Raw genomic sequence first — 27,849 nt, 5'->3', positions numbered from 1 at the left:
TTAATATTTAGAGCTTCAAAAGAGATTCTATGTGATGTCTGTTGCAGAACAGAGGACAACCTTAATGCAAAGAACACAAACATATTCTTGCCACTCATTGGTTTAAAATCTTTTAACCTTGGAGTTAACAAAACTATGATATATTTAAAAGTACATCCAGTCTGCATATCAGTCAATAGCATAATAATTAATAAGAATATGGCAACCCTAGACTCCATATGTCATTTTTGTCCCATTGGCACATAAAAACCGGATCAGGTGCTCATCAGTTCCAGGTGCAGGTTTATTACTTAACCTTTGGCCCCTCCGCAATCCAATGGTTTCACTCTAATCAGCTAATGAAATTTTCCAGACAACTGACCAAAGCACAGCTGTGGTTTAACAGTGAGGATGTCCCATCAATGCACAAATGTGTATGAAGAAAATACTAGCAGGATGTTAAAAACATTTTTCGTCTAGTATTTGTGGAGAAGAAGATTCTTCACTCTTACCTGGAAGCTGAGCATATTTTGTAATGTTAAATTAACATTTTAATTGGTTTTACTGTATATTGGAGTGTAATTATGCTCTGAAAAGTAATTCTCTGTAAATAGTAAGCCTTTATGCAAACTTGGCTAATGCTTTGATTACCAAATTTGTTCCATTTAAAAATCGAAAAGATATTCTTCTTAAGTGCCATTACTGCAACTTCCACCAAAGCAGCAACTCTCAAACCACTCAAGGCTGATTAACTTTGACTGTTTTGGAGTGGCTGGCAAGATATCGACTGCTGGACAAACCAAAGCATTGCCATTCACTACAAAGTGGCTGTCTAAAAGCATTTTCACAGATGAAACGCAAATTGCTTTGGAGCTTCTCTTGCTGTTTGTATGTAAGCATAAATGATACATGCAAGACAGAGAAAATAAGAGTGGTCATTTAAAAAACAATTGGCTGCATCTTCTTGCCAATTTAAGGTTTACATAAAATCACCAAATAACTGTTCATCCAGATAACTATCAGATAGCTTTTATAGACTGGAAGAGTGATTGATAAAATGGAAATAGAACAGAATTTCAAAATAACTCATTTAATTAATTTTGTCATGTGGTAATTAGTTAGTTCCCCCCCCCCAAACTAAAACAATGAGTTTAAGCTAGTCAAATTTATTTTTGTGCTTTCCCATCCCCCCCCCCCCAAGGCTGAATTAAAAGCAGGCACTGCTCCCATGGTACAAAGAATAAGAGATTTTACCTTTTTTATTTAAAAAAAACCCCAAAGGTGAATTTAGGAAGATGAGGAGGAGGCTGACATGGTTCAGTTTTGGCTTGTAGAATTAAAAAGAAAGAAAAAAGCCTACTGCTTGAGAGAAAAGAGTGCACAGAGCTGGAAACAGAGACCATGGAAGGCAAACTGAGTATGTGAGAAGGAAGGCAGACCGAAGTATGTGAAAGAAAGGAGAGAAAGGAGAGCAGAATAACTCTGAAATCTATGTGCTTTCCTGGTCCTGGACTAGCTGGCTCAGGGATGTTAGCCAAGGGGGGGGGGGGGGTCTTTGGGGGGTCTGGCCCCCCCCTTCCATTAGATAAAATGAATGGTGTGTGCTGCTGCGCCACCGTACCCAAACCCCATTATAATGGTGGCACTTAGTCTGGAACCCCCCCCCCCTTCCCAAAATCCTGGCTACGTCCCTGGCTGGCTTATTCTGCTTCTCCCTTTCTCAGCCTATTCCCAATACTCTTTAGTTACAATCCATCTAGGATAGCTACTGTTCCTATCCCTTTCAGATATTTGTCAAGTTAACTTACAATACTACAAAAGAAAACTTTTGATGGAGCCAATAACTAAATGGGGGAAAACATGCCCTTCTCTGTAAGTTCCATTCTGTTGAATTAAACTTCCAGCTTCCCATCATTAAGATCAACAAACTAATTCCCCCCTTTCCAAAGATCACAGTCAACAAATTAATTTTAAATCTAACATTACAAGTGCTGGTTGGGAACCACAAATAGTAAAGACATGAAAAAATGTTTTGAAGCTAATGACTTATGTGAACTTACTTGGAAGTTTCATTTGTTTTTTACATTTTATCCTCCAATTACTCCAGCTAAAAGTCCACAAAGTGTAAATGTAAGAGAACTGGAAATGAATCATCATGCCCCAATCTCAGCTCACTACACAGCCATTTTGGACAGTTCATAGTATTAGGATAAGCTATGATCAAACAAACTTCACTTTCATACTTGAGACTTGCTACTCACTCCAATAAGCCAACACCTCACTAAAGGTGAATGCCTATATGAACAGGTTCTTGCTGAAACAGTATCTCCCAAACCTTAAAAAAGCATAGCCAAGTCATCAAGGTACTGATTAGATTGTTGAATTACTAGTTATTTCCCCAAATATGCTAGGTTTTGACTACATGTTTTTACTCATCTTTAACACTAAGTTGTTATCAAAATTCAATAAGTAGAGTGTTTCCTGGCACAAAAGGTTGTAGGGATAGCGTTGCCGCTGCATGTGGGTGAGTTGGCATGAATATGATATTTCAAAGGCACAGCAGCAAAGCCATATCCTTGTCAAGAAAATGAGAATCCTAGGGATCATTCACTCGTACTTTTTTGAATGAAGAGATTTGCACATCTGCACCAGTTAAGAACTGATTCAGAATTGGTTCAGAGTTCCCACTACGTTTACTGTGATCAAATCTCTCTATACCATTGTAACCCTATTGCCATTCATATTTGCCACCATATCATTTTAAAATGGAAGTGCCTCCATTTCCGGAAATGATGCAGCGTGATCCAAATCAATTTGGTAATGTGGTCACACTACTGAAGATGCGGATTGCTGCGGCTCTTTTAAAAAGAACAAGTAAGAGGGCCACATGCAGGTTTAAGTGAGATTTTCTGCCTCCCCCCCTTCAAAAGAGAAAATGTGCTTGAAAAAACACATATTTGTCTCAATGAAAGGATGTAAGAGATATGAACAAAAGCAATATAGTGCTAAGAAGAAAGGGTGTAAATGCCGCATCCCCAGCTAGTACTCACCTGACTTCTCCAAATCCTGGTCCACATGGCCCTATGGCTAGGTTTTGCCATAAGTCCACAGATGTCCCACTTTTAGCCTTCTCCACAATATTTAATTCAACATGAATGTTCTCCAAAGAATCTGGAGCAAGTAGTCAGTTTCAATGGAGAATGAAGAACCAAGACAGTGAAAAAAAAAGTTTCCATCAACTGTACTTCTGTACAAGATGGAGAACTTCAAATATGATAAAAGTGCCACTCTCAAATGGTTACAGTGGAAGAATGCTGGGGAAATGACTGAAAGTGAACTTCAAATTGAAGAAACATACTAACCAATGATTCAAGAATTGTAAGGAATCAGAAATTTGATCGTATACCTCACCCCTTCAGCACAGTTAATATCAGCTCACAAACCTGATGAGAGCATGCTTAAAATGACACTCTTTTTTCCACACATGCATATCAACAGAGGAGGAAAGTCTCAAAAGCATATGAAGATAAAATCCACTGTGGTAGTGACTAATTCCTGAAATCTAATTCAGTAACATAATCATAGTACTATACCATGCATAATCAAAAGTAACAGCTGGGAATGCCTTTATAAACAATCCAGCGAAATGTCATTAAAACTAGTGATGGCGAGGAACCTCTTTCTCTTCCTCCTGCTTACATTTAGTTTATCATCCAGCCCAAAGCAGATTGCTCAGAAATTCTAAGGCTTGCTATTGTTTTTAAATTATACGAAGTTCTAGTTTTGACTCCAGTAGACTCACTGAATTTTATTGACTTAAACAAAGGGCAAACCAACCACCACCAAGTTTAAAATCACTGTTTTTATGTTTGTGTAAAATCAGCAACATACGGATAAATTTTCATTTAACCCATTAGCATTTAACAAAAATACATCATGCACTGCAAAATACAAGATCCATTTTTCTTTCTCTTTAGAGCAGGGATGGAAGACAGAGATACCTGCACGGGACAGTGCTAGGCAGAGGGGTGGGAGTTAATTTTAAAGCAGGTGATAAGGACAGCTAGCTGTATGACTATAAATATCAAGTCCAGGCAGAATGATAACCAGAACAATCTTAGGGGTCACATTGTCATGGAAACAAGTCTCCACTAATGAGCTCTCTAAGACACCAATGATTAAGAACGGCAAACACTGACTCATAATGCTAATGTACACCGAGCTTTGAAAGCCAGGGTGGGGTAGTGGTTTGAGAATGGACCAAGACACTGTGAGATCAGGATTCGGATCTCTGGTCATCCATAGAAACCCAAGGGGTGACCTTGGGTGAGACATGACCTCTCAGCCTCAGAGGAAAGTAAGGACATAACCCCCCTGATAGGTGAATCTTAGGGTTGCCATAAGTCCGATATGACTTCAAGGCACACACCTTTGCAACAAGCTGGCTTTTGGAAGGACATCTTGAACACTGACCACCCGACTATGGCAAAATGATCTATGACTTCCTTTTCTGGATCTTTTTACAAAAAGATTGTATTATTGGGTGGGAATGCTTTTTGCTCATTCCCAAGATCTGTTATTTCTATTGTTTACAAGTTTGTTATTTCATAAAACTTAATGAAATTTAAAAACAAACAAACAACACAACACCAAGCATTCAAAAAGTTGGATGTTTCAACATGACAAAGGAGTGTGCCAACTTTATCCCACCTCCTCTCCACCCCAAAAGCACACAATAGTCTCCCTTCCCTTTTATTCCTTGAGCTGCATCCCCAAAAGCTTCAGTTCATGTAATGAACTGGCACACATTTTTTATCCATCCCAAAAGCATACAAAGTCTCCCTTCCCTTTTATTTCGTGAGCTACCTTCTCCCTGTCCCCAAAAGCTTCATTTCATGCAATGAACTGACACACAATTTTTATCAGTTTTATTGGAGAGCTAAAAGGCTGATGCTCAGCTCCTTCTCTCTCTCTCTCTGTATATATATATATATGTGTGTGTGTGTGTACACACAGTATATGCCTTCATGTTGCCTGTTGATGTCTGGTGACCCCATGAATTTCATAGGTTTTCTTAGGCATGGAATAATCAGAGGTGGCTTTGCCAGTTCCTTCCTCTGAAATATAGCCTACAGCACCTGGTGCTGTATTATGAGGGTGAGGCAAAAAAAGAGAGAGTCTGGAAACATAACTGGGAGAATGAATTCTCCTTTGTCACTAACCTGCTTGCACAATTCTCATACCTAACAGAGGAGGGGGGGATGAGTTGCACTTGTGCACTCTGGATTTGTTTGATTCATTTTGCACTACATAAGCCTTAGGAGTCCATCTCACTTTGGCCTCATCCTGGAGGGGGTGCACCCCAGTTCAGGGATGTGATTTAGCCAGCAATGGGGACCTAATTTGACTGCTGGCCAAGAGATAGTCTGAATTAGTTTAGGGGCCCAGCTCTACCACCAGCAGTATGAGGGTTAGGGTGTGTCTTTTCTGTAGATCATCTGCAGCATCATTTACGATCAATAAAGCTTATCGTATTAATAGCATGTGTCTGCATTCAGCACCTAGAGAATCTTTAAGGAGGCCTTGAACTACACTCACTTCTGGCACAGAAGACCAACCCACTGGTTCTTTTGACTCACCATAAGAAAGATGCCTCATCTACCCCAGAATATGGCAACTGATGGCAATTATTTTTAGAACCGGCCAGATGTGGGAGAGCCATAATCAGATCTCTTGATGTTTTTAAACCTCTGAGCAGCTGCAGAAGGCTCTGACCTTCATCAAAGCAATGGCATTAGGGATGGGCAGGTTTCAGTGCTCCCCCTCATTTAATCTTCCCCCTGAAGCTATTATCAGTCCTATTGGAAAAAGAAGAAGAAGAAGTATATTGCTACAGTGAACTTAACAGCAGCTTCTGGAGGAGGGGGGTGGATTTGAACTGGGGAAACTAGCAACGAAAAAATGGTCAACACTCCCTCTGAGTGCTACAGCCCCTGCACTCTCAATCCCTTAGAGAAGAGTGCAGGCAAGGAGGAGACAGTGTTCTTGAACATTGGCATTAAAGTATATTCAAATTCCAGTCTCTTTGGAGTTAGCTATCAACAAAGAAAGAAAATTTACCATCTGATGTCTCAGTGTGCTGTCTCAGGATGAAGGCACTGCCACCTGCAAGGTTATATCAGGTATTTTCCAGGGAATGCTCCAGAAAGGTATGCGTGTGGTGTGTGACTTAGGAACAACAACCCAGTTATGAAAGCTGACTCAGGGAATAGGAAATGATGACTACTAGAGAGAACTCAGGGACTATAGGATGCCTAGAAGAGAGAGCCCTGGAGTGCGACTGGTGAAACAATAATGTTTGCTTAGCTACCAGCCTCACTAGAAGTCAAAGTCTATGCATGCTTATTATATTATTAGTTCTGTGTGTTGAATGGGATTCACTCCATAATAAGGAGTGAACAGAACAGACAGGCCAAAATAAATCTGCTTCAGGTCACTTTGGAGGTATGCTGTTTAAATAATTCATGCGTCCTAAGAGGCCAGAAGCTGCACCAAAGCCACGCTCCAGTCCTAAGGACTAGAGCACCACTTTGGTGCAGCTTCTGGCCTCTTAGGATGCATGGATCATTTAAATAGCATCCCTCCAAAGTGACCCGAAGCAGTTTTATTTCGGCCTGTCTGTTTGAGCCCAAGGACACTCAGGATTGCAACCTGGGTAGACAGTCTAACCTACCCATCTGGTAGGGTGGGGGTGAGAGATAAGAATGACATGGGATACTGCTTAATAAGCAGCCTGATGGTTCCTGAAGGATACTTTCCACCTTTCTCTTTCCACACATGCCTCATTTCTCCATTCAGCTGCGAATTAAATGAAATGTGACATGGAACTCTGTTTCACAACTCTAATCTTTTTTTCTTTCAGGAACAGAAAAACCCACCTTGGAGGCAGGATGAAGCACAGAGGGAAAGGGTACAAACCCTTAACTGAGTTTTCTGGGCCAGAGGGATTTGGGGCATCAAATTGGCAGCAGTAAACTGTCAACTACTTACCTTGTTGCTATTGTATTTAAAAAACAAAACAAAAAAAACCTGCCAAGGATATTAAGAGGAGCTTGAGGGATGCTGTGCCTAACTGTTGCTGTTGTGTGCCTTCAAATCCTTTCCATCTTATGGCAACTCTAAGCGAGATTTGCTTGAGCGCCTTTCCCCGAGGCTGTGAGCGTGTGACTTGCCCAAGATCACTCAGTGGGTTTCATGGCCTGATGTCCCAAAGTAAGTTGGCTGGTACACACTATAGTACACTTTTACTTTGACAGCTCAGGGACACCATTTGCTGCTCTGCCTCAACCAACAAACTGCCATGGGCTTGCTCTGTTCATCCCAAATCTTCCCCCTCCCTCACTTTAGTTATTGGGGCCAAAACTAAAAAGTTGAGAGTGCCAGGAAGGCTTACCATGAACTTCCCACACTTTTTAGTCCCCTTTTCCAGCTCTTACTCCCTGCTCTAACACTTTATCCTTCTGACAGCTGCTATCTTACAGTCATTGCCCACATCATTCATATCTCTAAGGAGGCTTTATTCAGCAGGGGAAGACTAAACAAAGCTGTAAATGTAATCCAATCGTTTGTCTTTTGGAGCTTTTAAAATTATTAGGTCGAATGCTGATCACGATCTGCGAGAGATCTCTGGATTTAGTAAAGTGGCAAGAAACTCTTACCAAAAGTTTAACAATGCCAACAAGGTTAAAAAAGACAACAAAACCCTCCAAATGGAATAACTAGGAATGAATTTTTAGAGGAATGATGGTTGGTCCAGTCCAGTTTTGATCCTCAAAACAGATTCCTGGGCTTGGTATTCGTGAATTCCTACAGTTTGTCCCAGGGATTCATTGGTAGAACTTGGAAGGATTTTTAAAAGATGGATCCTGCAAGCATGGCATTTGCCTATTCTGGATTTGTGTCCTCCCACCTTGATTTGTGGATACCCCACATGCGCACTCATTTTTAAATTAAGCTTTATTTGTTTCAAAGTGGGTAAACTGACACAAATGAGGGTTTTCTTTTTAAATAAATAACTATAAGCACATTGTTGTGATTACACCAAGATGTTTCATGTAAGTTATACTAAGATCACTTAAAGGTTTTAGGAATAACCTTAAAATAGGTCTTGTGTAACAGTGCCTTCCTCCAAAATAATCCCCCCTCCTACCTGCACCTTAAGGGGAAAGTATCTTTCACCTGAAAACAAACCCAGGCCTAGGATAGGAGCCTGGGCCACTTCTTTCTGGTGATGTGAGAAGTTTATGAACCAATTGCTTCAAAAGAAGTAAACCTGCTCTAGGCTTCTTCTTCTTTTTCACCCCCCCCCTTCATTATAAGTGAACAACAGTACACAAAACGTATCACAACAATGCTACACCCATTTAAGTGTGTAAAGGATGACAACTGTAAGGGAGGTTTTTACATTATGTCACCTCCAAAACATTGTCGTCATCGTGTGCCTTCAAGTCATTTCTGACTTATGGCAACTCTATATATGTTTTCTTGGCAAGTATCTTCAGAGGGGCTTTGCCACTGCCATCCTCTGAGGCTGAGAGAGTGTGACTACCCCAAGGTTACCCAGTGGGTTTCATGGCCAAGCTGAGTATCAGATCCTGGTCTCCAGAGTCATAGTTCAACACTGAAACTATTGCACCATGCTGGCCCTTTCCAAAACATTACCCCCTCCTAAATTTTACTGTACATGCATTTGTAAATCTTATTTTAAAAATGGGTCAACATGTATTACAATTAAACTTTATGCACATTTAGGCGGGGTGTTGAGGTTTGAGGCTGGACTTGGGGTCTGGAGATCAGGGTTTGTTTTTCCCACTCAAACATAAAAAACCCACTGGGTGACTCTCTCGGCCTCAGAGGATGTCCATGGCACGCCCCCCCCCCGAGAAACGTGCCAAGAAAACCCTAGGGTAGGGTCTTCATTGGTCCAAAAATGATTTGACAGTACTGTATACCACACACACCACAACAGTTATGCCCTGAATAGAACCAGAAAAGCCTTTCAAGACCACCCCGTTTCAAAATACCACAAATACCCCATTTTCCAGAGGAAGACCCCATTTTCTCCTGCTGTTACCCTCTTTCCTTGTTCCCTTTCACCACCTCATTCTTCTCCCTTTCCGCCTGGGACACTTTCCTGCCAACTTACCTGGCTCCCCTTCACAGCAAGCCATAGGGCTGCATATGCACTGCAGAAATAATCTGGTTTGACACCACTTTGACTGCCATGGCTCCATGCTTTGGAATTGTGGGATTCGTAGTTTTGTGAGTTATTTAGCCTTCTCTGTCAGAGAGCTTTGGTGCCACCATAAGCTACAAATCCCAGGATTCCATCAGATGGAGCCCTGGCAGTTAAAGTGGTGTCAAAGTGCATTAAGTTGGCATCCAGTGATACATACAGTACAGATATCATGATCTGACCCAAGGTCTCTCCAGCAGTGTTAACAATAGGTCTCCAAAACATCCCAAGCATGGAAGAATGACTGGAAAAGGATAAAAGTCCCAGTGGGATAAGTGGAGAAAAAAACATGAATCAACTCTGGTGCCACAACAAAACCCAAAGCCCAGAATTCCACAGCGTGGAGCCATGGCAGTTAAAGTAGTGTCAAACTGGATTATTTCTTCAGTGTGGATGCCCAGGGCTGCATCTAGGCTGGAGCATTAATGCAGGTTGACCTAGCTTTGACTGTCAAAACTCTCTCCTACAGAACTGTGGGATTTGCAGTTCAGTGAGGCACCAGAGCGCCCTAATTTGCTAAACTACCAATCCCAGGATTCTGTAGGATAGAGTCGTGGCAGTTAAAGCGGCATCAAACCGGATTATTTCTGCAGTGCGGATGCCACAGGGGAGAAATAATCCAGTTTGTGATGGCTAACTGCCCTGGCTCAGGGCTAGGACATTCTGGGAAGTATAGTGTTTTTGAAACACTGTGCCTTCTCTGTCAGAGAGAGCTCTGGTGCCACAATAAAGTACAGTTCTCAGGATTCCTTAGCCCTGAGCCAAGGCTGTTAAAGTGGTTTCTAGAGGCAGCCCATGGGTGCAAAGCAAGCAGAGGAGGGAAGGCCAGTTGGGGTCCAGCCTAGTCCTCCTTTCCCAGCCCAGTCCCACCATCTCTGCCTGGATTTATGGAGTCAAATCCTAGCCCTCTATTAGGGCGCATCTACACTGTAGAAATTAGGCACTTTGCCACTGCTTTCAGTGCTCTGGATCCATCTGATAGGATCCTGGGACTGATAGTTTTGCAAGGTCTTTCGCCCCCTCTGCCAAGGGGGGTGCCTCAGCAAGCTACAAATCCCAGGACTGGGTAGGAGGGAGCCCTGGCAATCCAAGCTGCATTATTTTGACAGTGTGAAGACATCCTTCAGGATTTGGTTCCCCTCTCAGCCATGGAAACCCACTGGGTGACCTTGGCCAAGTCACACTCTCTCAGCCTCAGGGGAAAGCAAAGGTAAACCTCCTCTGAACCAGTCTGGCCAAGAAAAACCCAGGATAGGTTCACTTCTTACAGAAATGACTTGAAGGTGCACAGCAACGGTGACAAAAGGTCTTTAGCCTTCTCTGTCCAAGAGGGCTGGTGTCTTGCGAAACTACAAATCCCAAGATTGGATAGGATGGAGCCCTGGCAGTGCAAGGTGGGGTCTATTAAATGACATTATTTGTACAGCATAGATACCCCCTTTGGGCTAGACCAGGGTTCGAATCCTGGATCACTCCTGTAAACCCACTGGGTGACCACCTCGGGCAGGTCACACTCTCTCAGCCTCAGGAGAAGGCAAAAGTCCCTCTGGAGAAATTTGCCAAGGGGAGGGGGAATAAAAATAAAACTGTGATGGCTTCGCCTAAGGTCGCCCGAAGTGGGAAACGACTTGAAGGCAAACAAGAAAACAACAACAACAACAACAACAACAACAATAAAACACACCTTCTCAGCCCACCTTGAACTCCCAGAGCGGTAGAAATGGAAAGCTCTAGTCTGGGGAATGCAAAGGGATCTGGCAAAAAGTATGTGAAGGGGTTTCGCAGGGATCTTGAAGAGGGAAAAAGGAGAAGGGGGCAGCCTTGAACCTACTTCCCCGGGTCTAGAGAGCAGGCTGGTGGGCATGGGAATAGGGTTGGGAATGAGAAGGGGCATGGGTATGGCATGGGAATGGGATTGAGAGTAGGACTGGGACTGGGCATGGGCAATCCTATAGGGGAGCCAGATTATATATGCCACTCTCCTGAACCGTTTTCACTTTTCCCCTTGGGTACGGGCATGGCATTGGCATGGGATTGGGAGTAGGATTAGCAAGGGGAAGGGGCATGCCATGGGAATGGGATTGGCATGAGAATGGGCATAGAAAAAGGGGCATGGGTATGATCTTGGGAATGGGAGTGAGCACTGGCATGGGGAAGAGAGAAGGCATAAGGAAGGGCATGGGATTGGGCATGGGGCTGACCCACCTGAGAGGCAGGGGCTCCATGCCTTCCTGCTGCTGCTGCTGCTGCTCTTCGTCCTGGACCGGGCCCCCGATCGTGGCCCTGGGCAGGGCGCCACCCCGCTGTCCTCTGCTGCTGCTGGCGATGGTGGTGCTGCTGCTGGTGCTGCTGCTCCTTGGGGCGACGGAGGGAGCGCATCCCGCGGCCAGGCTCCGCCGCCCAGTGCTTCCACTCCCAGTCCCTCCGCCTTCCTTGGCTCCGGAGTCAGAGAGAGGGAGAGGGGAGGAGATTGGGGAAGAATGAAAGGGATCCCCAGCAGGAGCAAGGAAGGGAGGGAGGGAGGAGGGAAGATCCAAAGCTCAAGAGAGGCACTACATCGCAGACTGGGGGGGGGGGGGGACTCCTAAGGCTGCATCCACACTGGAGGGATAACCCGTTTTGGCACCACTTCCACTCTTGGTCTGGTTCAAAGCTATGGAATTCTTTGAGTTGGAGTTTGTTGTGGGGTGATGCCGTTTATATAAAACAACCAAATCAAGGCTTGCTTTGTGAAATATATTAATAATAATAATAATAATAATTATTATTATTATTATTATTATTATTATTATTATTATTATTATTATTATTATTATTATTATTTCTAACCATGGATACGGAGGGCCTGCTGTCCTGACCAGGAGGGATCTGCGTACGTTCAACCCAGACAAGGAGGAAATCAAAAGAGTGAAAAGATTTCCCATCCCTTGGATCAAATATGGATCAGAAGAGAGATTGCAGTCAATGGGAGGAGGAATGGGAAGAGCTGCCATGAAAGAACTAGGGAAGATCCGAAAGTGCAAAGATGGACAACTGAGCCCTAAAGTTAGCATCATCCAAGCCATTGCGTTCCCAATGTAGGGATGGCAGAGCTGAACAGTGAAGGAAGTGGAGAGAAAGAAATCCAACCTATGTGAGATAGAATCAGAATCATAGAGTTGGAAGAGTCCACAAGGGCCATCCAGTCCAACCCCCTGCCATGAAGGAAGTCCAAATCAAAGCATCCCCAACAGATGGCCATCCAGCCTCTGCTTTAAGACCTCCAAGGAAGGAGAATCCACTACACTCTGAGGGAGTGTGTTCCACTGTTGAACAGCCCTTACTGTCAGGAAGTTCTTCCTAATGTTGAGGTGGAATCTCTTTTCCTGCAGTTTGCATCCATTGCTCCGGGTCCTAGTCTCTGGAGCAGCAGAAAACAAGATGTGTTCTGAGATCGGAGGGAACGCAACGTCCATGCAAGCATTCTCTGAAGATGCCAGCCACAGATGCCAGCAAAACGTCAGGAATAAACTCTTGCAGAACACAGCCATATAGCCCGAAAAAACCCACCAAAAACTAAGGACAGGAATAATTTGCTGGTATGTAAGGAAATATGTTGTATTAATAAACTTATTAAAAAATAAATAAACTTGGATGCATTAAAAAATTCATTTGGGTTGTGATGCTGGAGAAGAGTACTAAGGACACTGTGGACAGCTAAAAAGGCAAACAAATGGTTCCTTGAACAGATCGAACCTGAACTCGCCCCAGAAGCCAAGATGATCCAGTTGAGGCTGTTGTACTTTGGCCAAATCATGAGAAGGCATGACTCTTTAGAAAAGACAATGGAGTTTATCACATGGGAGGAATTTCTCTTAATTTCAAATGAAAAGAAAGTGGGGCCAGAACGCATTCACGTGAAGTTGCTAGTTCAGCGAATTTACATGAATTCGAATTGCATTCAAACTGACTTCCCATTGTTCAAAAATAGCTTGCCAGTGCCCAAAATTGCGTGTGGTAGTCTATCATGCAATAATGTTAAACCCCATTATTGCATTCGGATTACCATTGGATTATACTTCCAGTTTCCTTTGTCTGATAAACTCCAATGATGCTAGGAAAGTTCAAAGGTGCAGAAAGAGAGGAGGACCAGACACCAGATGGCTAGACTCAGTCATGGAGGTCACCTGCATGAATCTGCAGGAACTAAGTAGAGAAGTGGAGGATAGAGGATCTTGGAGATGTCTCATCCACATGCCTTTGGATTGCCTGCGATGTTGTTTGAGAAATTCTTGCGAAATAGCATGAAATCCCATGGAAGGCCCCAGATTTTCCAATTTCCCCCGTGTCAAATAGTTGTCAAGTTGCCACGAGTCAGAGTCAACTCAAGGGCAGTTAACAACAACAAAAGCAAGACAAGCAATGCCAAGCTAATTTTTGAGGGGGCCACTGAGGCCTGCTGGATCCAAGGAAATTTTGTTTCAGAATTAGCAGAACTGAGGAAAGTTATTTATTTATTTATATTTTGGAGTGCAGCCCACATCCCCCCTCACCGCCAACCAGCATGGTGTATATCCCTTCAAGGTGCCTGTCATGGCAACGTCATGATTTTTCAGAGGATTCTCTTAGCCAAGGAATCCTCAGAGGTGGTTTTGTCAGTTCATTCCTCTGATATTTGTGGGTGGTCTTCCATCCAAGTAGCTAACACTGCTTAGCTTCCAAGATTAGAGGGAGATCTGGTACCTAGAATCATAGAATCATAGAGTTGGAAGAGATCACAAGGGCCATCCAGTCCAAGCCCCTGCTATGAAGGAAATCTCAATCAAAGCATCCCTGACAAATGGCCATCCAGCCTCTTTTTAAAAAACCTCCAAGGAAGGAGACTCCACTACACTCTGAGGAAGGAGTGTGTTCCAGTGTCAAAGAGCCCTTACTGTCAGGAAGTTCCTCCTAATGTTGAGCTGGAATCTCTTTTCCTGTAGCTTGCATCCATTGCTCTGGGTCCTGGTCTTTGGAGCAGCAGAAAACAAGCTTGCTCCCTCCTCAACATGACATCCCTTCTAAACAGGGCTATCATATCACCTCTTAACCTTCTCTTCTCCAGGCTAAACATCCCCAGCTCCCTAAGTTGTTCCTCATAGGACATGGTTTCCAGACCCTTCACCATTTTAGCCACCCTCCTTTGGACACGCTCCAGTTTCTCAACATCCCTTTTCAATTGAGGTGCCCAGAGCTGGACACAATATTCCAGGTGAGGCCTGACCAAAGTAGAACAAAGTGGCACTGTTGCTTCCTTGATCTAGACATTATACTTCTATTGATGCAGCCTAAAATCGCATTGGTCCAACTTTCAACGCTTCAGAGTTCTAGTCCAACACTGGCTCTCAATGGGACTTACTAATCCACTGTTATACAGAATTATAGGGTCCTACACTGAAAAGAGTTGCTGTTACTGCACTGTGGTTCTCTGGACTCTGTCAAAAGTAGCAGCCCCTTTAGAGTGTATTATGCAGCTTGTAGATCAAAACTGTAACTTTCTCAGATTCTGGTCCTTCTCTCAATACACCTGAGTTTGCTAGTAGGGAACCAGTGAAGCTTCTCTATGAATAACTAAACTAACCCACTTTCAGAGTCCCTGCTTCTTCAATCCTGAAAGGGAGAATGCTGTCTTTTTCAATTCAAAGGCATGCACAAAGCCTTTCACAGTCCTACACAATATATGATCTATCAGAAGAAAACGCTCCAGTTGAAGGTGTTCCCTTCCTGAAGCAAGTAAGCAAAGTACTTGCAGCATCAGCTTCACTGCCCTAAAGACTTCTCTACCTCATGTGCTTCTTTACTTTAAAAAGTGTTTACAAAAGTGACAATTGAAATAGTTTTTTTGTTAACTGCCGTTGAGTCGGTTCGACTCCTCTGCTTAGGTCCTATAGATTCAGGCCAATGGCCTCTCTAACTGAGCAGTTGAAATCCTACATGGTTAATCTTCGTTCACGAAGCAAAGCCAGAGAGAATCTAAGTAAACCCCCTTGCACTCAGTGAAACATGTTTCTGCAAAAGCATACAGGATTAGGCTACTTTACCCACATTTATGTGCATCTTCACTTGAAAATCTTTACCTACAATGCCTTGGTGTCTTAGTAAGACGTGGAAGAAAATGATGCTTTCCAACTGGGCCATTCAGTAGCATTTGTTCTAATATGTCCATTGACTGCATCTAATTTACTTCACCAAACAGCAATTCTGATTTGACTGATGTTCCCCAGCAGCTGTCACTCTTCTAATATATACATAGATATATACATTTATAAACACACACACATACACACACAGAGCACAACTTTTGTATAATGGCCTAATTTACAAATTATAATTATACTTGCCAAGAGAACAATATGAAGTCTGCCAAAACAGAGAGGTGTGGATTTAATAGAGTGATCTCCCCTTAGTTACTGTAATAATTACTATTATTACAAATAAATGATCCTTTGGTGACAAGGAATAATCTTATTATTGCAATGTTTTGCACTGGATGTTGTTCACTCTCTTTTCCTCTTTCCACTGTCTCATTTATCTCTTCTTGGGTTTTTTTTTTAATGATGGTTGATGGGATTAAGGTTCTGAGTTTAAGAGCACTGTTTTATCAGTAGCATTTCAGCGACTGGACGTAACTTGGAGGATTGAGTAATCCCTTATAAAGCATGGGTTTCTTTTGAAAGAATATCTGAAAACCATTTTAAATCATGGAGTGAATCCCTTAAAGAAAGGCTGGTGTTTCCAGCATGAATTCCGGATTGTACAGGCCTGTTTTACTCATTGTATCTTTCTTTTTTTAAATTCTGTTTATACCCATGTCTTTTCTCCAAGGACCTCAAGGCAGAGTCCAAAGCCCACTCACACCTTTTTTATTATTATCAAAGCAGCCATGTGAAATAGGACAGACTGAGGAAGAATGATTGGTGAAGAAAAGATCTTTTGAGTTTTCTGCTTAAATTTGGACCCGTCTTGCCTTGATCCAACATTCCAACCAACTTCTGCACCTAGCTTTACATGTAAAGCATACGTTATGAACATGAAGTTTATCATGCATTTGGATGGCTAAGTAATGCAAATCTATGTCCAGGTCTTCTGAAACACCTAAGTGACCTGTGTGAGGGAACAGGAAAGAGAAAAAGGCAGGTAAAAGAAGATACCTCCCCCCACACACATCAAGCCACCTTCTGCTTGTGCTACAGCTAAAATGCCCAAGACCATTAAAGCACCATCAGTCACCAAATGACTGATAGGAACTTGAGGTGCCTGCTTCTCTCAGCTGTAGACGTGATTGTTTTATTTGGGTATGTGGCTCAACATATTAACTATATTGTAACCCACCTTGAGCCGTGAGGAGAGGCGGGTAGGAAATATTAATATTAATAATAATAATAATAATAATAATAATAATTTACTGCAGTCCTTTGAAATTTGGGGGAGATTAAGATTGAAGCAAAAAAGAGTGCACTCATCAGAGACTGGAAAGGTTAACCCAGCCATGCTGGCTAAAGGACACTTTTACAAACTTTGGCACTTGCTCTATCACTGTCCTTGCTGTTCTTCACAAATCAAAGGGGGCCTTGGAGTATAGGGTCCCCATACATTTAGAACTCAGATATTCCAGTGTTTCACTTGTGAGGAAACTCTGAGTAAAATAGACTTCCCATTCCAGACAGTCATCTTTGAACTCATGTAGGGCAACAGGTACAGCAGTAGAGGGCTCACTCATCCTTGCTGCTTCTCCATGAAGAGAGAGATGTCTGCTTAAGGCTTGCATTTTTATCAATATTGTGAGTCATGTTGAGGCTGCATGTCAAAAAGTGAGATATAAAATCTGCTAAATAAATATTAAATAATTGGTTCAAAATAACTGAATGTACAGAGAGTTCCTTGCATATTCAGCTCATCCACAAAAAGGAGGTGAGAGAAAGTGGTACCTTCCTTGGATCCGTCACAAAGTACTTTGCATGGAAGTAACAATTTAACAAGCAAAGTCATTACCTATAATGCATCGCTTTGGAAGGTAATGTTTGTTTGTCTTTTTAGCTGTCCATGGTATCCTCAGAACTCTTCTCCAGCACATTTCAAACGAGATTATGTTCTTCCTGTCTGCTTTCATCACTCTCCAGATCTGACATCCGTACATGGTGATAGGGAATATAATGGCTTGAAAAATTCTAATTTTAGTGCTCAGTTCTATATCTTTGTACTTTAGGATCTTGTCTTGTTCTTTCATGCCTATCCTGCCCATTCCTAGTCTTCTTATTTCTTGACTGCGGTCTCTATTCTGCTCAACGTTTGATTCAAGGTAAGGGAATTTAACGGCTGATGATGGTAGTCATTTAAATTTCAATGTCTTCATCATCTATGTTGAATTTATCTATATCCTCTGTAGTCAGTTGTTATCTTTATGTTCAGCAGTAATCCTGCCTTTGCACTTTCTACTTTGACCTTCCTTAGTTATTCTTTCAAGTATATGATGTTTTCTGCTAGTATCATGATGTCATCTGCATATTTTAGATTGTTGGTGTTCCTTTCTCCTATCTTTACTCCTGCTCCTTCTGAGCCTAAGCCTTCATATAATATTTTCTGCTTACAAGTTGAATAAGTAGGATGATATTCAACTGCTTACAAGTTGAATAAGTATGGTGATAGAATGCAGCCTTGCCTGACAGCTTTGCTAACTGGGAACCATTCTGATTTTCTGTATTCTGTTCTAACAATAGCCTCTTGTCCTCAGTACAGATTCCTCATCAGGACTGTGATCCAAAACACACTGCAGAAATAATCCAGTTTGAGACCTCTTTAACTGCCCTGGCTAAATGCTAGGGAATTCTAGGAACTGTAGTTTTGTTTGTTTGTTTGTTTGTTTATCCTTCTATGTCAGATTGCTCGGGTGCCACAATAAACAACAATTCCCAGGATTCCCTAGCACTGAGCCATGGCATTTAGAGCAGTCTCCATGAAACAACCTAGCTACTGGTAATGCTGTTACTTTTCAGGTGTCACAAGGAGTATTTACCTGTAGTGGAAGAGATTGATTTTACTTTTGTACTTTGTAGGTATTTTAAAAAACAACAAACAAACAAACAAACAAACAAACAAAATGTGTTCCTAACAAGTTAGCCATGAAGTGATGAGTAATAGCCAGAGTGTTACTGTACTTTTAAAAAAGTGAGCAGTGTTTAATGTACTACAGTCGGCCCTTCTTATACAGAGATTTTTTATACACGGATTTAAGCATACACGGTTTGAAAATGTTCCAAAAAAGTATAAATTTACCTTGATGTTCCATTTTTTATAAGGGACACCATTTTGTTATGTCATTATATGTAATGGGACTTGAGCATACACTGATTTTGTTATACACGGGGGATCTTGGAACCAAACCCCAGTGTATAACAAGGGTCCACTGTAGTTACTATAACAGTAAGAGAAGAGGCTCTGCTTCTTCCATCTGGATGCTAAATCTGGAAGGTGGAACAGATGAACACAGTGAATACAGCTGTTCAAAGACTGATTTTGAAAAGTGTAGTCTTTAGACAAAACTTGCCATATTGTCTTCTGGAAGGATTCTGGATGCATCTTAAGCTCAGGTGGATTACTGGCAAAGCCCATAGGATCTTGGTGCTGTTCTGCAAAACTGTATAGGATAAAGAATACAAGCTATGTTTAGCAATCTGTCTTTTGAGTACCTTGTCTTCCATCATTACTGAACTATCCCTGAAGTCCATGGTTCTCGCAAAGTACTTTTTGACAATGATGCCAAATACGCCTCCAGTGACAGTGTGAGCTCCGTTCCTGCATGTATTAGCTTAGCTGAAAGTAAACACATTACTTCTTAAAGCAAAGTTACTGTTATAAATGAAGGGGGCCTGCAATTGTGTCTGAGGAGCCATACATTAACCAGATCTCCGTTAGGGCAATTGATCAACCTAGCCAGTGCAAATACCATTTGTTCCGAGAATACATTAAAGACACTTCCTTTGAATAGCATCTCCTAGGAACAGAATGACGTAAGCTGTAGTTTCTGGTATCAGTGCTGCCAACCAGCAGTCTTTGCTTAGGGAGAGGTTATTATAAAATAAAATGGAAGGAAATTGCAGGAAGCTGCTCTGGGTCCATAGGACAGGTGGACATAAATATAATGAATTAGTTCATATCCCTTCCTCTCTCCCCTCCCCTTTACTGCAAATATCAAGCTGCAGGGCAGATGGAATAAATATCAATTCCAGTTCATAAAAGAGTCTGGAGAGCATCTTGTGAGAGGTAAATGCCACAGGGACTGGGAGCGGGGAGGTATTACCAGTTAAATGGGGGGGGGGGGGGATCTATTCTGATCACCTCTCTTCCCTTAATGGGTGGTTGAATGGCAAAAATCAGGGGAAACTTTCCATGGCATAAAGGTATGCATTATTGTAAGCTATTGTTAAATGAATTGGATGTTTATGTGTGTAAAAAAAAACCAACAACCTCAGGAACATCTAGAGTTTCAGAAAACATGCTGGGGTAGCTGTGTTGGCCATTTAACACATACAAACAAAAATCCATCAGTGATACCTTTACTGGCCAACTGAAATGCACAATATACTTGTTGCAAGCTTTCAAAGTTCCATGGGCTTCTTCATCCGGCAAGATGTTACAAACCAAAACAAAAGAAAAAGAAGAAGAAGAAAAAACAATTGGAGACATGTTAGTCAGATACCTGCATGTTGTTTCAGTCCTTAGTAAAGATATTATGATGGGGAGAATACTTTTTGCAGGCAGGCTCTTCCTCTTTCTGGCCATGTGACAATAGGGAGGTTTTCAAAGTCCAGGAAATTTAAAATCCACTTTCATCTCAACAGGGACCCCTCTTTTGCAATGCAATATGTCTCCATTCCAGTGAGGTCACAGGCCTCTTTGTAGGCAGAGGACTATGGATTCCTCAAGAAGTCTCCTTGTTTATGTATCAGGAAAATTTTGGTGATGTAGAGGTGAAACATGCAAATTCAGAGTTTCAGTCTAATAGCATCTAGAACTTAAGCATCTAGAGTTTCAGTATCTAGAGTTTCAGTCCAACAGCATCTAGAAGACCACATTATTCCTATCCCTGATCTTAAACTTCCAGTTCAACAGATTATTTTAACAAGACCTGGGAGCAGTGTTTTTGTTTTCTTGGATGAGAAAAAAATGTTTCAAAATCAAAATGAATGTTTTGGGCTTTCTTCATTTTGCAAACTGAAAGGCAGTGTTAATGAGGATAGCAAGGCAGAAATGCAGGAGCTTTAGATTTATGAATAGGTCATGCTCACTTCTTCACAAATGTTCTCATTTCAATTGTGTACTGCAATGCTCTTGAGTCCACAGAAAAGTTATGTTATCCTTATATAAGTCCCAACCTCATCCATTTTAATGGCACGGCAAAGCTGAGAGCTTGTAAAATAAAACTCAGAGCTCCTTAGTCTTTCTTCTCTGTCCAGTTTCATATTGTTGAAACAAACCTAAAGGTTGCACAAACTGACTATGTATGTGCTCTCTACTACTGAATCATAGGAACTTAAACTTGAGCTATTGTAGCATTATTTATTTATTTATTTATTTATTTAGAGCATTTATTTATATCCCACTCTTCAGCCAAAAGGCTCTCTGAGTGGCTTACAAATTATTAGACATTTCCCTGCCCTCCGGCTTACAATCTAAAAAGACAAAAGGAGAAGGGAATAGCAGTGGGGAAGGGGTTCAAGTCCAGCAGATTTTCTCTCCCTCTGAAGCCTGGACCAAGGCAGATGGACTGGAGGGAGGTCCCTTCTTCTTACTCTGGTTAGGCCCGATGGAGCTGGCCTGCCCTTCTCTCCCTCTGGATGATGGTGGATGGAGGGAGGGCTTTCTTCTTTTTCCAGGCAAGGCTTGATGGAGCTGGCCAGATTGAGCTGGCCAGACTGAGCAACAAAACAGGGAATCCATAGTTCAAGCCTTCCTTGCTCATTTATTTATGAGTTACACTTATATCCCAAGTTTCCTCCAGTGAACTCAAAACAGAATACTGGGCTCTCACTGATTCCCTTATCCTCACATCAACCCTGTGAGCTATGTATGTTAGACTGAAAAAGAGTAATTAGTCCAAGATTACCCAGTGAATTTCATGGCTTAGTTAGATTTCCCAGTTCCAAATGTCCAGTCCCAACAGTGTATATTTCTAAGCACTGCAGCACACTGGTCCTGTGTGCACACTCACTAGAGCTACCTTAGGGTCTCTTTTTTGGGAGAAAGGCCGCATACGAGGGGGTATCATAAAATTTTAATTATTTCCTTAAAAAATTGATAGAAAGTTTGTTTTGATCTGTAGTTGTTAACTTTTATCTATGTAGTCACTATCCAGATTTATATATTTTTCCCAGTGTTTCTTGGCCCTCTGAATACCGTTATTGTAGAAGTCTGCAGTTTGCACCTTAAACCACTCTTCCACTTCATGAATAATGTCATTTGTGTTATCAAATTGGTGACCCCGCAATGGATTTTGCATTTCTGGGAACAAGAAAAAGTAAGACCAATTCAAAAATCACTTAGTGTGAGGTCAGGCGAATAAGGTGGATACTGCAATCTCAAAGCCACATGCCCTTGCTTTGTTAACTGCAACTAGTGCATTGTCAGCTAGGAGATAAATGCCACTGGAGAGCATACCACGGCATTTCTTTTTCAGAGCATTTCACAACTTGTCCAGAAGATTGCTGTAGTATGTGCCAGTGATGGGTTGTCCCTTTGCAAGGTAATCTGTGAGAATGACTCCACAACAGTCCCAAAAAAACCGAGAGCATGACCTTCCCTGGTGATTTTTACACCTTTGCCTTTTTGTGGGGAGAAGAATCAGCATGTTTCCACTTCAGGCTCATGATTTTGGTCTCTGGATCATTCTGATAGATCCAAGATTCATCCATGGTTACCAGACAATGGAAAAAAAATCCTCTTCATTCTGTTCCAACAGTGTCAACATCTGTCTTGAAAGGTCACAATCTTGTTTCTGGAAAAGGATGGGGAACCCAGTGTGCAGACACCTTAGTTTGTCATGAATAATTTTTCACACACTACCATAACTGAAAGCAGTTTCATTCATTATAATTTGGATGATTGGGAAAGCAGCCAAAGGGCTGATAAGACAGCTAGTTCTCAAACAAACAAAAAAACCCCCAGAACAGCAAAGTCAGTGTAAGCTACACAGTCCTGGAGATTCACAGTAGCTCTACCAAAAGGGATTACCAAGAGAATTGTCAGATGGTTCGAGAGGCAGGTCGATAAAGCAGTCTAAGGTCAAGGTTTCTGGGTAGTCAAGATGATCTAGAAGACAAGAAGCCAAATGAGCCAGAGCCAGAGTCTTTCCTCTAAAAGAGCCAGATATCCATTGGCAAAGAGACACACATGCTCCAGGTGCTTAAGAAGGCAAGGAGCCAGCCTTCAGCTGTGTCTGATTACGAACACGCTTCTGATAAAGCCTCCGTGATCTTCGAAGGCCCTCTCTTTCTGCTCGACGCTCATTGAAGGTAGGCACACTGCCCAGATCCTCCTCCATGTCCATAGCCTCGGCACCAGGCAAACTTGACTGCTGAACCTCTGGAGGGGCCATAGACTCTGCTCCAGCAGAGCTAGGGCCAGCCTCTGGCTCCTCCATTACAGGTTCAAGTCCCAGGGGCTCTGGCTCCTCCATTACAGGTTCAGGTCCCAGGGGCTCTAGCTCATCTCTGAGTCCTCCGAGCCGTCCTCCAGGCTGGGCATGACAGTTTTCTGGGATTAAACATTCCACTTTCTTCGCTGTGGCCTCATTGTTTGTCAATGATGGTCTTCCAGGTCTTGGCTTGTCTATGAGGGACATGTGAGCAATTGGGAAATTCTTTTTCCATCTCACAATAGCGTCATAAGATGGGCAGTCGTTTCCATAAACTACCATCATTTCATCATGAACTTGTAGGGCACTATTATGCTTCAGAATGGAGATTGCAGTCAAGAAATAAGAAGACTAGGAATAGGAAGGGCCACCATGAAAAAAATTATGTAAAGATATACAACTAAACACTAAAGTTAGACTCATCCAAACTGTTGTATTCTGCATCACTATGTGTAGATGTGAGAGCCAGACAGTGAAAAAAGCATACAAGAGGAAAATAAACTCATTTGTGATGTGGTATAGGAGGAGAGTGCTTAGGATACCATGGACAGCGAAAAAGACAAATAAATGGATCCTACAATAGATCAAACCAGAACTCTCCTTAGAAGCCAGGAAGACAAAACTGAGGCTGTCATACTTTGGCCACATCATGAGAAGGCACAATTCATTAGAGAAAACATTAATGCTAGGGAGGGTAGAAGGCCATAGAAAAAGAGGCAGACTGCACACCAGATGGATAGACTCAATTAGGGAGGTCATAGGCTTGAGTTTACAGGACCTGAGCAGAGTAGTGGAGGACGGGGAGTCTTGGAGATGTATCATTCACAGGGTTATCATGAGTTGAGGTTGACTTAAGGGCAGTTAACAATAAATCATTTTGTGCAAGGGATTTTTGTCCTTTAAATTTGAGCCCCATAGGACAGGAAGGGGAGGGGCACATGGATGCTCTGCATAGCACATAGATGTTTTAATGTACATCCTTTCTGGAATCTGGATGAAAATGCTCACTCAACTCAGCTTCTCTTTGCCTGGAGAGGGAGGCACACTGTGTGGCCAATGGTACCTTCCTGTCAGGGCAAAAGAAATTTTATTAGGATTGCTATGTGGTAGAAGAGTCTCTATGCTGTGGTTTCAGACATTTAAAAATTATCAGGCAAATGTATTTGATATGTTCTGTTGTCATCACAGGAATAAATGCTGTGGTCTCCTGGCATAGCAAAGTGTCCATCAAAGTTTATGGCCCATCAGCATTTTCAGTATAGGAGTGTGTCCCAGCTAACTAAGACATCAGAAGACTGACAGAGGCTCCTATAGTGTTGGTTTATTTTCTAGCTATGACAATAGCAGAAATAGTTAAAAGAAATAATTGTTATTTTTGCAATCGGATACACTTTGGGAAATGGCTTATTTTAACTACTGGATTCAACATAGGTTGAGACACCCTTATCCAGAATTTGGATTTTTACTCTAACTGGACTTGGGCCTGAAAACTTGGAGAACAACAGCACTGAAAAAAAAATATGAATATTTATAGCGATAAATAATGTTTTCTCTTCTAAACATAAGGATGTTGTAGGCACTTTGGGTACACACATAAGATTATTCATTCTATTACTCTAGTGGGGAATGGAGCTAAATCAAAATTAGTGTGGCTCTGCTTGATAATTTGAGGCCTCTAGAAATTTCAAGCATTTAAAGCAAGTTAGATTAATTATGATTTCAGAGAAATTTCACAAAACCATTAGTCTTCCGCTATTCTCTGTTTTGAAGTGGCCAGCTGTTGAAAGCAGAGCATTATTAATGCCACTTATTTCAGCAGAGAAAATTCAAAGAATTGTATTGTGTTACTATCAATACCTACTCCTTGCAGACAGATGACCCATCTCAGTGGGCTCTTGCTACCAAAACACTTACAAACCGGTAAATGGACATCAATTTCAAATGAGTGTTATTCCGAAGTACTACTCACAGCAAATGTCAATTAGCAGAAATCCTTTCTAGGAAGCCTTTCTCAGCCTGCTGCTGGGTTTTTGAGCTATTGGCTTAGTGTTCACACTATTAGCTTAGTGGTTTTTTAGAAAACACAAAAGCACAGGAAAAACGGTGACTCTCCAAATTGTATATTCTGTGCCAGATTACAGGTGTGATGCATACATTGCGTTAGAAATCTGCATGCATACATGCACTAGAAACTCAGAACAATATTGTACAAGTATGTGAAAAATGTGGCCTTTCAAGGGTCTCATTCCAGTAACCACTGTCCTCATTCTTGGTCTGAACATCTCCTTTTGTCCTTTTGCAAATTGGAATTGCTGTAAATCTGCCATTCAACAAGGATAATAAAGTTTCTTCCTCCCCTTTCCCCCCATTTTTCTTCCATCCTTATAGTAAGGTATGGGAATTTATACCTAAATTTCTTCACTGTTGAAATACTACCTCACATCTATAGACTGGGGATAGGTTGAAACTGCCTTGCTGCTGTTAGTCTTAAAGTAAGCCTCACATTCTTGGATGGCATATCAGCTGCCTTTCTCCTTGCTTCATAAGACAGTTTGGACTCTGTTGCCTGACACAGTGTAGTAAGTCACTAGTCTATTCACACATTAATGACCCCAAAGAAGAAATTAACACAATATTTTACTGTCAAAACACAGAAAGAAAGCAGTTTCTGTTGGAACTTTCACAAATATGTAGTCAGGACACTCCTACATACATCTATTCAGAGGTAAAAGTCCCAATGTACCAGGGCTTATTGTCAGGTAAGAGCGTACTGGGTTGTTTTGTTTAAGTATTTTCTCTTCCAGTCTTGCAAGGAAGTGTCTCTAAATTATAACAATCAGTAGATGTGTATGAAAGCCTATTGAATATGCTAGTTGCAGAAAGTTTTGCATTATGTAGCAACAAGTAGCATGCTGAGGGCCAAAGCCACAGGAGGAGTTGTAGGTGTTCACACATCACCTGCAGTTACTGCCTGGAATGAAATTGTACTTCTCTCTCTCTTTTTCCAGGGAGCGTCTTTAATCTGATAAACTGTGCTATAGCAGTATGTATGCCTCCCAATTCCTCCCAATTCTAGACCATAGTCATGCTCTCATTCATTTGTTCATATTCATACACACACAAAGACCAACATTTTTTTGAGTTGCTAATTCAAGTTTGACTCAATCTTTCTATCTTGTTACTTCCTTATGGTTACTTTCACCTTTTCTCCAAGAAGATCACAAGAGTTTTCTCTCTAAATCCTTATACATCATTAATATCATTAAAGAATTAGAGATTGTTAAACATCTGTAATTAGAATGGATCTCTATTCATTGTTATCTTTTACAAATTAAATTAACTTGACATTATTACTTTCTCCCTATTTCTTAGGACATTCCCATTCTTTTTCTGTTTTATTTCTAGTTTTGTCTTTCATAATTGCTGTTAGAATATCCATATTTCTTGCTTCTATAAGCGTATGAAGCCATTCATCATTTGAAGCAATTTCTCCTGTTTTCCAATATTGTGTGTATAACATCCGTGCTGCTGTGACCATGTATAAGATAATTCTTGATTGTTCCATCTTCATCTTACTTTTGAGGCTATCCAGCATATTCAGTGGAAAAAGTAGAGGATCTAGCGGGATACTAGTTGCAGAATCTTGGACATTACTTACCTGGCAAGGGAGACACCATGATCATAAAATTCAGAGTTCTATAAGTTAATGGTCCTTCAGTTAAAGGAGGGGGTGGGGAACCTACGGCCCTCCAAGTTCTGACGAACTACTATTCCCTTGTGGAGTTGAAGGCTTTCATGGCTGGCATCCATAGTTTTTTGTGGGGTTTCGGGCTATGTGGCCATGTTCTAGAAGAGTTTCTGCCTGATGTTTCGCCAGCCACAGATGCTGGCGAAATGTCAGGAAGAAACTCTTCTAGAACATGGCCACATAGCCTGAAAACCCCACAAAAAACGATACTATTTCCTTCATGCCTCACCACCAGCCAAGCTGAAGGAAGTTTTAGCCAGGCTCATGAGGGCTTGGTTGTAGTTCCTCCCCTTATGGTAATGCTTCATGCAGTAGTGCCCCTGTCCAGGGTGTCATCTGGTGTGGGGCGTGAGGCTTCTGGGGGCAGGGCCAAAAGAGCAGTCCCCTCACATTGCTGCCACGGGGCTTAGAATGGTGCCAAGGGAGCAAGGTGGTGTGTACTCTTGGCCCTCTCAACAGTCTCCGGCCTTCCGAGTCCCATGTGGCCATGGTTGTGCAGGACCCAGAAGACAAACATCCACACCACTGCAACTCTCTAGCTCACTGACTACATGTGGCGTAACTATAAGGGAAGGAGCTACAACCAAGCCATCATGAGCCTGGCTAAAACCTATTTCATTTTGGCTGGTGTTGAGCCATGATGGGAATGGTAGTTCCTCAGAACCTGGAGGTTCACCATCCCTGAGTTACAGAAACAAAGGACCTTTGGCACAGGAAACAAAAGAGCCATTTTAATTCAGTATGTCCAGTTTGTCTGCTCAAAATTTGCATAATCCTCTGACAATAAGACAAAAAAAATATGAAGGCACACAACAACAGATTTCCCACATATGTCTCATCCTCTGTTTTGAATATTTTTCTTATGGCAACCATACATTCACTTGCTATTACTACAAAATGAATGGACCATTCTACTCAATTCAGAATCCCTCAAGGTATATATGCTGAATTGAAGCTAATAGCTAGTAATGGAAACTCAGGGATTCTCCTGTTCTCTCTCACACACTTATTCAAAGATAAGATGAATAGAATCACTCCCTTGGCAATTTATTCCAAGATGGAGTCATAAGACAACAATGGGTCTATCTACCTAATTCACATCTTATCTGCAGTTTAACCTTAATCTCTTGTAGGCCTGTTACAGACTGCCAAAATAAAGCTGCTTCGGGTCTCTTTGGA

At 41.9% G+C, this 27,849-nt stretch overlaps 1 protein-coding gene and 1 long non-coding RNA gene across 6 annotated transcripts in view; both read right to left on the bottom strand.

The window, feature by feature from the left end:
- The window catches only part of SHISAL1 (shisa like 1), a 108,451-nt gene extending 96,734 nt beyond the window's left edge, over window positions 1–11,717 (bottom strand). For 3 of the 4 annotated variants that reach the window (XM_042468641.1, XM_042468639.1, XM_042468640.1), the window contains exon 1: window positions 11,480–11,717. In XM_042468641.1, the coding sequence (XP_042324575.1) occupies window positions 11,480–11,653 (174 nt within the window). In that variant the 5' untranslated portion in view covers window positions 11,654–11,717. Of the gene's footprint in view, window positions 1–5,618; window positions 5,838–11,479 lie in introns of all 4 variants that reach the window. The other variant, XM_042468643.1, reaches the window with a different exon arrangement.
- LOC121931194 overlaps window positions 1–27,849 on the bottom strand; it is a 972,450-nt gene that overhangs the window by 691,540 nt on the left and 253,061 nt on the right. The window lies entirely within an intron of this gene.

This window comes from Sceloporus undulatus, chromosome 5 (assembly GCF_019175285.1).
Source record: "Sceloporus undulatus isolate JIND9_A2432 ecotype Alabama chromosome 5, SceUnd_v1.1, whole genome shotgun sequence".
Taxonomy (NCBI): domain Eukaryota; kingdom Metazoa; phylum Chordata; class Lepidosauria; order Squamata; family Phrynosomatidae; genus Sceloporus; species Sceloporus undulatus.
The sequence above is the reverse complement of the archived record's forward strand: the minus strand, read 5'-3'. Positions and strand labels throughout refer to the sequence as shown.